Source organism: Psammomys obesus, unplaced genomic scaffold (assembly GCF_907164565.1).
Source record: "Psammomys obesus unplaced genomic scaffold, mPsaObe1.curated_primary_1811, whole genome shotgun sequence".
Lineage (NCBI taxonomy): Eukaryota > Metazoa > Chordata > Mammalia > Rodentia > Muridae > Psammomys > Psammomys obesus.
In genome coordinates, this window is record NW_026596100.1 from 1,535,752 (window position 1) to 1,548,232 (window position 12,481).

The window sequence follows — 12,481 nt, forward strand, 5'->3', positions numbered from 1 at the left end:
AACAAATATTAAAGTGTTTTATCCCACCATAAAAGAATAAATATTTGATTATCTTTAGAATTATGAATTAAGCTATTATAATATGTATCCTATTATAGAGAGCAATTTAAATGTGATTTTCATAGCTGTTATGAAGCTTAAAAATGTTAAGGGATGGCAGATACTGTTGTATGACTGTTGCTTTGTTTCATTTTTTTAAGAGAAAAGATATTGTTTTATTTTACTCCCAGAATTCAGTGTACTTACCTGTTAAAGAAAAAGAGATCAAATGTTGAAGGCGACCAGAGAACTTGGAGAAGAGGGTAATGGGGAAAATAACAACTTAGATCTAGAAACTGTCATATCACTAAAAAAAAAAAAAAAAAAAAAGTGCTGAAATTGATCAAGAAAATGGAAAATGTACAAACTCACTGTCAACTTCTAACTTGGAACTAATCCAGAGGTGATTCCTCTTGCAATTAACACAGACTTTTGTTAAGCCATTCCCAAATTCTTTCTAATATGCTTTATTTGACAGCGATTTCATACAGAAATGTAGATTTAGTTAGGATGATGCCTATGTATTTAATTCAGCAAATACTTTAAACATTTGACCAGCTGACATTGTTATAAATAGCTATTAAATAGATTAACGTGCTACAAAATAAGTTGGGTAAGTTCCTGATCTTTATGAATTAGGAATTGCTAGAAAATATACAACATATGAAATTCTCCTAATTAAATTCATACTGCGCTGACTGAGCTCTGGCATACACAGATTTTTTTTTGTTTTGTTTTGTTTTGTTTTTGAGACAAGATTTCTCTGTGTAGCCTTGACTGCCCTGGACTTGCTTTGTAGACCAGGCTGGCCTTGAGTTTACAGAGATCTGCCTGCCTCTGCTTCCCTGAGTGCTGGGATTATAGGCATGGGCCACCTCACCTGGCTGATAAACAGATTCTTAGGAGAGTAGAAGATAATGGAATTTTAGGAGTTATATAACAATGTTTATATTGATTGGTAAGACCAATTGATGGTTAAGCCCAGAGTAGAGTTAAGATATTTGGCCAGCTTAACACATATCAGTTGGAGTCCATGCTTTTTTACTCAAAATCCACAAAGTTCCAAAAGCATAAATTGGCCACAAAATCTGATCTGAAATTAACTTCTTTGCTAGATGCTCTGGATCCAAAGAAAAATAAGATTCTTTTTCAAGTAATCATATCTTGCACCAGAAATATTTACTTGTTTGAAAACTGTTTACTGGCCTGGATCCTGTGGGGTATTATTAGTCATTGCTTTTGAAGTTGGGAAAAAGATTTAAGTTCTAAAAACATTCAGCTTCAAGGTTGTTGGATTTGATTGAGTCTTTATCTACTTTAGATTACTATTAAAAAGAAAAAAAAATATTTGGCAATTTTTCTTCTGAAAGTGAAAGGTTGTTGCTATTTTTTCTTAGTTACACATTTCTTAAAGAAAATTATTTCACTTGTCTATATCCTCATTATTATGGATCCACTAGAGCAAAACAAAAACAAAGACCCTTAAGTTTTGCTTGCTTTTCAGATAAAAATGTTAAAATCTTTTTTTTTTTTTTTTTAATCAGCTCTAAAAGAACATAGAGTTTTCATGGGTCCTACTTTTTAAAAGTTGCCCCCATCCCCAGTGATAGGAAGTATGTTTGTCTAGGGGAATTTTAAGATAGTTATAGGATGTTTTCTTAGTATATTTAGAAGTGATGTCAGTCTTAGGAGCAGTGATTTTTGTACATACAATGGACAGTAGGAGAAACATTTAGCATTAATAAAAACTTTTCTTTCAATTCTGTCTCAATATATTGACTAGTAGAACTTGTAGTTGGGTGTTCCCAAATGCTGGAGGTAAAACAGTGAAATTCTTGAGCTCGGTGTGGAGGCATTAGCTGTGATCCCAGCACTTGGGAGGTAGAGCTAGGAGATCTGGAGCTCGTGGTCTTCTTTGGATGTGGAGTAAGTTCAAGGCCAGCCTAACCTGCATGAGACCTTTTTTTTTTAAAAAAAAAAAAAAAAAAAAAAAAAAAAAGAGAGAGGGAGGGAGGAAGGAAGGAAGGGAAGGAAAGAAAAAGAAAAGAAAGAAAATTAAAGAATAAAATTTGAAGGATAATGAATCTACCTTAGACTCCACTTGTAGTTTGTAAACCTTAAAATGAGTTTTAGGATTGAATTATTTCAGTAGTCTGAATATTTTTATTGATCTGATTTCTTGCTCTTTTATATAGCTCTGCTGAGTATTAGTTGCCAGCATGTCTTTTCATCTGGTTCCTGCCTAATCACAAATTGAGTAGCCATGGGCTATAGTTTAATTTTGACCCTTGCTCATCTACTATTTTACTCTGTGCAGCTCTGAGAGTACACTGGAGGAAAGGGGAAACAAGTGACCACTTTTCTAAAGTGTTTTGAGAAGGAAAGTATATAGAACTTTTTAATTTCAGTCAGTGAACATTTTTAATTCTCTCTTTTGTAAAACTTATCAGTGATATACTTAGAGAAATGTTATGTTTACATTATAAAGATAACATAAAAAATGCAACTAAAATTCATATGGACACCATTAGATATTTTAATGTAGCTACTTAAAAAAAAAAAGGCAGCTCTGCCGATAATCCAGTTTAGGTTCCTAGAAATCACATAGTAGCTTCCAGCTATCTGTAACTCCCAATTCTAGGCAATCTGACAACCTCTTCTGACTTCTGTGGACAGCAGGCATGAATGTGTTCACATATATACCAGGTAAAAGCTAAATACACATAAATAACTCTAAAAACTTTTAGTAGTCATTATATGTTCTTTGTAAGTAGAAGAGGATTTGATTAATATGTGGTCATTGTCTTCCTTGAAAAGTCTTAAGTGATGGCTTAATTGTATCAGAATGCTGCAGTCCATGAGATAAACATTCCAGCCAGTAGCATTGCTCTGGGCTATTTGACAGAAAATGAGTTATGATGATTGAATTAGAACTGCAAGGAGAATTTTAATAGTCAACATATGATTAACAGACCTGGAATCAGACCAGAGAACTTAGGTTAGCACTTCTCTTTTGAAATACAACCTGAAAATTATAGTAACTGAGAACAAGCTTTAAGTTAGGGAAGGAGAGAGAGAAAGGGAGAGGGAGGAAGGGGAGAGGGAGGGAGCAGGAGCGCCTTTCAGTAATACTAGCACAATTGTTTAGCCTTGGGCCTGTTTGGAAGAGACATGTTGTCCATCCACTGACCATTTCTAATAACACCTGAAGTTTCTTTTACAGTTTTTCTTGCTTAAAAGGTTAAACAAAACAAAATCAAAAACACTATAACAGTAATTTTGAATCAGGCCTGGAGTCCCAGCTACAAGGAGGCCAAAGCAGGAGGATTGCAAAGTTGCAGGCCTACTAGGGCTACAGAGTGAGTTCAAGGCTAAGCTGTGCTACTTAGCAAGACACTGCCTCAACATAAAACAACAACAACAACAACAACAACAAAAAAAAAACAGAAATGGATTGGAGATACAGCACAGTGGTAGAGGCTTGCTTTGCATGTGTGAGGCCCTAGATTTAATGCCTATAACCACACAAATACAAACCAAAGCCTGTTTTTGTTGATATAGTTAGGAGAATAAAATGCAGATTAACTCTTTTTGAAGTTAGGTTGATATATTAAAAGGTATCAGACTCTGTTAGAAATGTTATATCAATATGTAGTAATGCTGTCTGTTGCCATGGTGACCACCAGCTTTTTCAATGAACAGAATACACAAGTTCATTGTTGAGAGGCTGAGACTGTTTCTTTCCTGTTGTTTATAAATTGTCTAAGTACCAAACAGAATGAGCTACTCTGACATGGCAGGTACTACCACAGCAGAGAAAACATCAAACATCTATAAGCAGGCAAAAACAAAGACCTTAAATCACATGCTTAAACATTTTACAAACTTTGTCTTTTTTTAAAGTAACTTAGAAATGCCCGCACATAAGAGTTGGATACAGGTGGATGTGAGTTTGAGGACAGCTAGGACTACTGTTGCACAGAGAAACCCTATCTCAAAATAACAAAAAGCCCACAAGGTAAAAAAAAATCACATACCTCTTTAATCCTTATATGATTTATCTTTCACATTCTCCTTAGATAGCATTTGAGTTATATTAAAAATCAAACAGTAAGTTAATTATTACCCTTTTTACATATTCAGCTGACAAAAGTTTCTTAAAAATATTTTTTTAATGCTTGAAATCATCATGCACTGTATTTTGATAATAATCACTCCAACACCTCCCAGATCCACCTCTACCTTGACGCCACCTGTAGTTCTCTGGCATCTTCTGATTTTTCATTGTAAACATCTATTATCATAGTCCAATCAAATGAATACTTCATTTGTAATTCTCAGATAGAAGATACAGAACCATCTAAAAGCAGCCTCTCATTCCCTGACTCTCCAAAGAAGTCGTTTTTACCCTTATATCTATCAGCATAGATTGTATTCAGGGTAGAACCAAATTCGTAACAATGACATCCTTTGTTTGGACCTCCACTCTGCAGATGGTTTCTAACGGAGCACAATGGGTTAGATATTTTGGTTAATTATGAGTGTGTGTGTGTGTGTGTGTGTGTGTGTGTGTGTGTGTGTGTACACGCACGCACATACTTAGATTATAACCATTTAAAACTTAAAAATACTTTATTTTCGGGATCATGAAGAAACAGGTAACCAGCTGGGCGCAGTCGCACATGACTGTAATCCCAGCTCCTAGGGAGGCAGAGGCATGTGGATCTCTGTGACTTCAAGGCCAGCCTGGTCTACAAAGCAAGTCCAAGACAGCCAAGATTACACAGAGAAACCCTGTCTCGAAAAAAAGAAGAAGAAGAAGAAGAAAGAAACAAGTAGATGACCTAGTTTGGGTAATGGTCTATGGTATAATTTTCTGATCCTTAGTGTAAAAAAAAAAATCAAAGACTAAAGTTGGATTTTCCTCGGTGACATCCTTGCTGATGTAACCAGGATAATTGAGCTGATGCAGCAAAGCTTTTCTTTGGCACAGAAAAGAAGGAAATAGTGGTTGGTGAACAGTAAGCAACCCATTGACATATCTAAAAAGATAGACTGTTCAATAATGAAGGTAATGATTCCGTTTTAAACTATCCTAAAATTTTTATTGCATGGTTTGTATCCAGTTTATAATCTAAACATCATTATAGGCTTGCAACTTGAATATTAATAATGTCATCTTATAGATGAGGAAATTAAGCACAAAGAAATTATCCTAGATTCTGAGCCAAATCTGTCTGACTTTAAAGCATATTCTTAGAAATTTGTTATCATCAATATTATTTTGTGTCTTCAATAAAGAAATTGGGTTTGGCATTTTTAGTAGTAGAAAGTCAATATGGTTATAGTCGCCTCTGACTTTCTGAGCCAGTTTAGGCTTTTAGAGTTACAAATTAGTACTGAATATTAGATTGTCATAATTAATAACATTCCCATCAAAATAATGTTTCTGCTACTTGTCACAAATATGCACATATTTTTTGGATATCCATGTACATGCCTATTGCTAGCACTTTTCAAATTAAATACCAGTAAAATTTTATATTTAAAGCTGTATTATTGAATAGTCTTTAATACCTTCTAAGCTTATCTGTCTTTTTGGAAACTGCTGCTAAGTTATTAAGGAAACTGATTACATTTATATAACTAGAAAAATACCTTAGAGCAATTAAATTTTGTGATGTTTGTTTCTAGGAAAACCAGACAAAAATGATTCATGAATTGAGCATCTCCCAGAGCTAGAGCAGGATGTGAGGCATAGAAAGCAGTGGACTCTCAGGGTCGTTTTGATTTGCATCTCCCTGATGGCTAAGGAGGTTGAGCATTTAAGTGTTTCTCTGCCATTCTGTATTCCTCAATTGAGAATTCTCTGCTTAGCTCTGTACCCCATTTTTTAATTGGATTACTTGATTTGCTGCTGTTTAACTTCTTGAGTTCTGTATATATTATTGATATTAGCCGTCTGTCAGATAAAGGGTTGGTGAAGATCCTTTCCCAATCACCTTACACCCATCAGAATGGCTAAGATCAAAAACTCAAGTGACAGCACATACTGGAGAGGATGTGGAGAAAGGGGAACCCTCCTCCACTGCTGGTGGGAATGTAAACTTGTACAACCACTTTGGAAATCAATCTGGCACTTTCTCAGACAATTGGGAATAGGGATTCCTCAAGATCCAGCTCTACCACGCCTAGGCATTTATCCAAAAGAGGCTCAAGTACACAAAAAGGACATTTGCTCAACCATGTTTGTAGCAGCTTTATTTGTAATAGCCAGAAGCTAGAAACAGCCCAGATGCCCCTCAGTTGAGGAATGGATGCACAAATTGTGGTACATCTACACAGTGGAATATTACTCAGCAGTAAAAAAAATTAGGAACACATGAAATTTGCAGGTAAATGGTGGGAACTGGAAAAGATCATCCCAAGTGAGGTATCCCAGAAGGAGAAAGACACACAGGATATATATTCACTCATAAGTGGAATTAGACATATAATATAGGATAAACATACTAAAATCTGTACACCTAAGGAAGCTAATCAAGGAGGACTCCGACTAAAATATTCAATCCCCATTCAGAAAGGCAAAGAGGATGGACATTGGAGGAGGGAGAAAACAGGGAACAGGACAGGAGCCTACCACAGAAGGCCTCTGTTGAAGCAGATGCTGAGACTCATAGCCCAACTTTGGGCAGAATGCAGGGAATCTTATGAAAGAAGGGGGAGATAGTAAGACCTGGAGAGGACAGGAGCTCCACAGGAGAGCAACAGATCCAAAAAGTCTGGGCACAGGAGTCTTTTCTGAGACTGATACTCCAGCCAAGGACAGTGCATGGAGTTAACCTAGAACCCCTGCACAGATGTAGCGCATGGCAGTTCAGTGTCCAAGTGGGTTCCATAGTAATGGGAAGAGGGACTGTCTCTGACATGAACTGATTGGCCTGCTCTTTGATCACCCTTTACCCCTCCCCCCACCCCGTGAGGGGGGAGCAGTCTTACCAGGCCACAGAGGAAGACAATGCAGCCACTCCTGATGAGACCTGATAAGCTAGTTTCAGAGGGAAGGGGAGGAGGACCTTCCCTATCAGTGGACTCGGGGAGGTGTACAGGTGGGGTAAAGGGAAGGAGGATGGGATTGGGAGGGGAGGAGGGAGAAAGCTACAGGGGATACAAAGTGATAAACTGTAATTAATAAAAATAAATTAAAAAATTAATTTATCAGGTTAAAAAAAAGCTGTATTGGCTATCTTAGGTTATCAGTCTTCATCAGTTACAACTTAGTTAACTAGTCAGAAGGCCATCTGCAGCTACCAGAGCTTGATGGGGAAAGTTCTAGGTTGTTTTACTTTGTTAAGCCCAAATCATGGTGTCCCACAAATTTCAATTGATGCTTAAGAAAAATACAGTGCTAAAGAAGTAGGTGCAGTACAATGATTGGGACTGAGTAAGCCAGGTGTCCAGTCCATGAATAATGCCCCCACCTCCCAAGGCAATTTCATCCAGACGTATCTTGAAAGAAATGAATTCTGGTCTAGTTCTGAAGGATGAGAGGTACCAAGTGATTGTGAAAACATTTTGTTGGTGAGAGAAAGCATTGAAGTAAAACACTTGGACGACAGTGCTAGAGTCATTGCATAAGAAGAGCTGGTTATATGAAGGAAGTAGGACTGTGCTGTTGTGAACTACAAGCGTTAGTCAGACATTAATGCTTTCCTGTAACTAGCAGACTAAGATTTATGACTGTAGTCAGTACTCATTTGACTCGCTGACACAGCACACCTGGGATTTAATAGATACACCTTAGGCTGTAACTAAATGTATTTGAGTAAAAATATGTTGTTAAGGAAACGGTTTGCTGACAGGTATTGGTGTCTTTTTATCTTGTAGCCACTCCTGTGGTGATTGATAGGAGTTAACTTAATTGTTTCTGACATGAGCTCAGTGAGCTCAGTATCAATATTTGATATTGTTACTATATTCAGCTGACATGTAAGAGTGAAGGTACACAGTGTAAAAGGCAGACTTAAATCCAGCAACGCTAACTTAAGAACTTGTGTGCTTATCTATTGTATGTAGGAAACAGTGCGAATACTGAATGGTAGAAAAATTGAAATACTGCTTTAGGAAGAGGGAAAAAAAAATCTTTGACAGTGTGTTGAGTTCTACTATGAATGTACTACTTATGGTAATATTTGGAATATTTGTTTTTATAGTAGGGCTTGGTTTTTCAAGACAGGGTTGCTCCGTATAACCTTGTCAGTCCTGGGCTCACTTTGTAGACCAGTCTAGCCTTGAACTCACAGAGCTACACCTGCCTTTACCTCCCTGAGTCCTGGGATTATAGGCATGGTCCATTACGCCTGGCTTGGAATGTAATTTTTAAGTGAATTGTGGAAGTGGGATTCAATATAGGAAAATCAGCTAATAGAGTCTATAATTACAGGCTTATAGAAAGTCACTTGGATGGTTTTGTTGTTGTTTTTGTTGCTGTCATTGTGGAAATTTTTTTAGGGATGAGGATGTAAGAGCCATGTACAAATAAAATGGAAAATAAAGGATTTGGACATGGAAAAATTGGGCAAAGAGTTAAAAATAAGTAGTTTCTAAAATAAAAGCATGGTGATACACCATTTAACAGATGGAAAATAATAAAGGTGACTCATCTCACAGATGGATTTATATAATAAAAATATAATTTAAAAATGAAAAATATTCAGTGGATATTCTTACTATTATAAAAGCTTAGTAAGGTGATCATTGCTGGTTAGGGATATACTCTCTAAAGTTTCTCCTTAATAAAGGATTACTATAGTATTAAATATATTAGTATTAATATAGGTCTCAAGTCTGTCAGCACCTTTTGTTGTTGGGGGGGTTGTTTGATTGCTTGTTTTCAAGACATGGTTTCTCTATGTAACCCTGACTGACCTAAACTGGCTTTCTAGACCAGGCTGGCCTCTTAACTCACAGAGATCCACCTGCCTCTGCCTCTGAGTGCTGGGATTTACAGGCATGCACCATCACTGCCTGCCAATTTTTTTCCCCCAAGGGTCAGTATATAATTAGAAAATTATTTCCCTTAGGTAAGGTGAGTAATAGTGAGTAATACATATATTATTCATTCCAGGTACTATTTTTGATTCTCAGATTGCATTTTTTATGTAGAAATGTCTAAAGTCTTATTTAAATACCATTGAATTGTGTGCTCTAGTATAAAGAAAAAAATAAAATGATAAATTCTATAACCTGTTAAATGCCATGATCATTTGAAAGGGTTACATTCTGTTGGGTGTTTGTTTGTTTTAGGATTTTAAAATTTGAATACCTGACTCTAAGCCTGGGCATCAGTAGTTCTACCTATCCCATAGTGCCTGATTACTTTCCAGATAATAAAAATAACTTAGCGTGTGATTTCTGTTCTGATTTGCAGTTCAGAATGCAGTGATGGAGAATGGTCTGCTTCTCTGCCTCACCGATTTTCTGGGACAGAAAAAGATCAGTCTTCAAGTGATGAGAGCTGGGAAACTCTACCGGGAAAAGATGAGAATGAACCTGAGCTACAGAGTGATAGTAGTGGCCCTGAGGAAGAAAACCAAGAACTGTCTCTTCAAGAGGGGTATGTTTACAGTGAGATTCATGGTTTCAAATGTGGTTTATACAAGAATAACATATATTGCTTTTAAGTATTGGGTGTACTAGTAATTATATTTATAAACCCATGTTGAACAAGTAGGCTCTACATGGGCTTTGGTATTTTGTAGGGAATAATTTCTTTAAAGATTTATTTATGTATTATTTATACAGTATTCTGCCTGCATGTGTGCCTGCATGCCAGAAGAGGGCACCAGATCTTATTACAGATGGTTATGAGCCACCAAGTGGTTGCTGGGAATTGAACTCAGGACCTTTGGAAGAACAGCCAGTGTTCTTAACTTCTGAGCCATCTCTCCAGCCTGTAGGGAACAGTTTTAAATGCTAGCACTTTCAGTATTTGTATGAGGATATAAGGTATGTTTTCATGTTGTTTTATAAAGGAAATTTGTGCATTTCAAACAGTGGTTCTCCATTCTCCTAATGCTGCAACCTGTTATTACAATTTCTCATGTAATGGTGACCCCCCAACCATAAAATCATTTTTGTTTCCACTTCATAACTGTAAGTTTGCTGTTATAAACTGTAATATAAATATTTCTGGAGATAGGGGTTGCAACCCACAGGTTGAGGACTGCTTACTTAAAAGGTCATTTCAGCTGAATTAGGAATAATTGAATTCCTGTTGCCCATTGCTGTACAATGAAGAGACTTGGGATCACAGTCTGCCTTAGGGGGTAAGTCTGTGGTCAGTGACACTCAGCGTGTCATAATAGTTTAAGCAATTCATTCTCAGAAATGGAGACAGTGAGTCGCAAATGCTGAAGCTTTACTATATTTTCATCTAGCTTGATTGGATAGTATTTGCAGAACATCGCTGACCCATAGTAAACATCTCTGACTTTATACCTTGAATGAAAATATTCCTAATCTAAGGGTTGTTAAATTGTAAAAAGCCAAATAAACGTTGTTGTGTATACTGGCTGGGCTCTGTTGTAGCTTCTCATCTATTCTGTTGTAGCATGAAAGTTACCATAGGCAATATGTAAATGAATTGGTATAGTTGTATTTCAAAAAAAAAATTTTTTTTTTCTCTCTCAAATAATGGTAGGCTAGAAAGGACCTGTGGCTTTCAACTTGCCTGTCCTTGTTCTAGTATTTCATCAGTAAAACAGGTTGGAATCTTTCTTTTCCCAAACCCTGTGTATGCCTCTGTGTGTCTGTATCTGTTATTTTAGAAGCTATGGTGAATGTAATTTTCCTCCATGATTTATTTCTCGGCAAGTTCATTGTTGTCATATAGAAACTACTGATTTTTTGTTTGTTTGTTTGTTTACTGAATCTGTTCACTTTCTGGTAGAATCTTTGGCTCTTTTAAGAATAGAAACAACATACTGTCTCCAAACAGGAAGTCATAATTTGACTTCCTTTCCTGTTTGTATTCATTTCTTTCTCTGGCCTTATTGACCTAGGTAAGACTTTAAAACTATATTGGGTAAGAGCATAGACATCCTCATCTTAATATAAATTTAGAGCAAAACACTTTTAATTACATTGAGGAATAAACAATTTTTTATTTATTTTATGGGATTCTGCCAAGACTATTGAAGTTTAAGTCTTTTTAGTATGAAAATTGTAACAGTTATTTTGACCTGCTGATAATAGGAAGTTTTGTTGCTAGATTTCTTAATAATATTTAACCATCCTTACTATTTTCTAAATATATGAAACATGATCATGTAGTCATAGTTTAATGAAGGATTATTTCATTGTTTTGTATAGGACTTAACCTATTGAGATCTTTAAGTAAACATAGTTTCCAGATACTGATTTCAGTATCAATTTGATGCTTGCTTTCCTTTAAAAAGTGTTTTTCTTTTTTTTCTGTACTCTGCCTCTGTTGTTAAAATAAGTTATTTATTCTGGTAAATGTTGTTAGCATTAGTAATTAGTAATGAAACACCATCTAGTTATTTTATTATAACTGACTATCGTTGATTATATAAATTTTTTGATGACAACTAAATTTTTAGTTTCTCATAGGATATATTTGCATGTTATAGTTTCTTGAACTATATAAAATTCCAACTTGATACTAATTACATAAAAACAGGTAGGTAAAGTGTATAATAAAAAACTAAGAACATTAAGTACAGACTGGTGTTTACTGCAGAGAGTAAGGCAGTGAATAATATGACAATGGCAGCTAATAGAAAATCAACATTAATTAGAGTGGTCAGAGCGATGCCTCAGAGTTTGCCTTTTTTTTTTTTTTTTTTTTTTTTTTTCTCTTCCTGAGACATGTTCTTTCTGTGTAGCACTGGCTGTTGTGGAACTTGGTCTGTAGACCAGGCCGGCCTTAAACTCACAAGATCTTCCTGCCTCTATCTCCTGAGTACCGAGCATAAAGGTGTGTGTCACCATGCCCAGCTTCAAAAAATGACCTTTTGATCGAGATAGGAAAGGTAAAAATTGGGCTGGCAAAATGACTCATTGGGTAAAGACACCTGCAATGAGGCCTGAGTTTTGTTTCAAGATCCATATGCTGGGGGGAAAAATCATGTTACCTTGCAAGATGTCTTCTGATCATTACACACACACATACACACACACAAGGTAGAGCTATCTAGGCAAGAAAAGTTAAGAACAAAAATATTGAAAAGGATTTGGTAAAGTGCTTTGATAGTGACTGAGCTGATGTGACAAGAGTAGGTAGGAGCCAGACTGCAGGTCATAGTACAACATCTAAAACTTATTCAGAGACCTGGAAGATGCTTTAAACGAGAATTAACCGATAATAATAGGCATTTTAAAAGATTGTCTGCTCTGTTCTGATTAATTGGAAATGGAT

General features: G+C 36.1%; 1 protein-coding gene across 1 annotated transcript in view; it reads left to right on the forward strand.

Moving 5' to 3' along the window:
• Positions 1 to 12,481, forward strand: part of Pja2 (praja ring finger ubiquitin ligase 2) — a 57,338-nt gene that overhangs the window by 27,621 nt on the left and 17,236 nt on the right. The window contains exon 5 of the mRNA XM_055628363.1: positions 9,470 to 9,655. Within this exon, the coding sequence (XP_055484338.1) occupies positions 9,470 to 9,655 (186 nt within the window). The remainder of the gene's footprint in view (positions 1 to 9,469; positions 9,656 to 12,481) is intronic.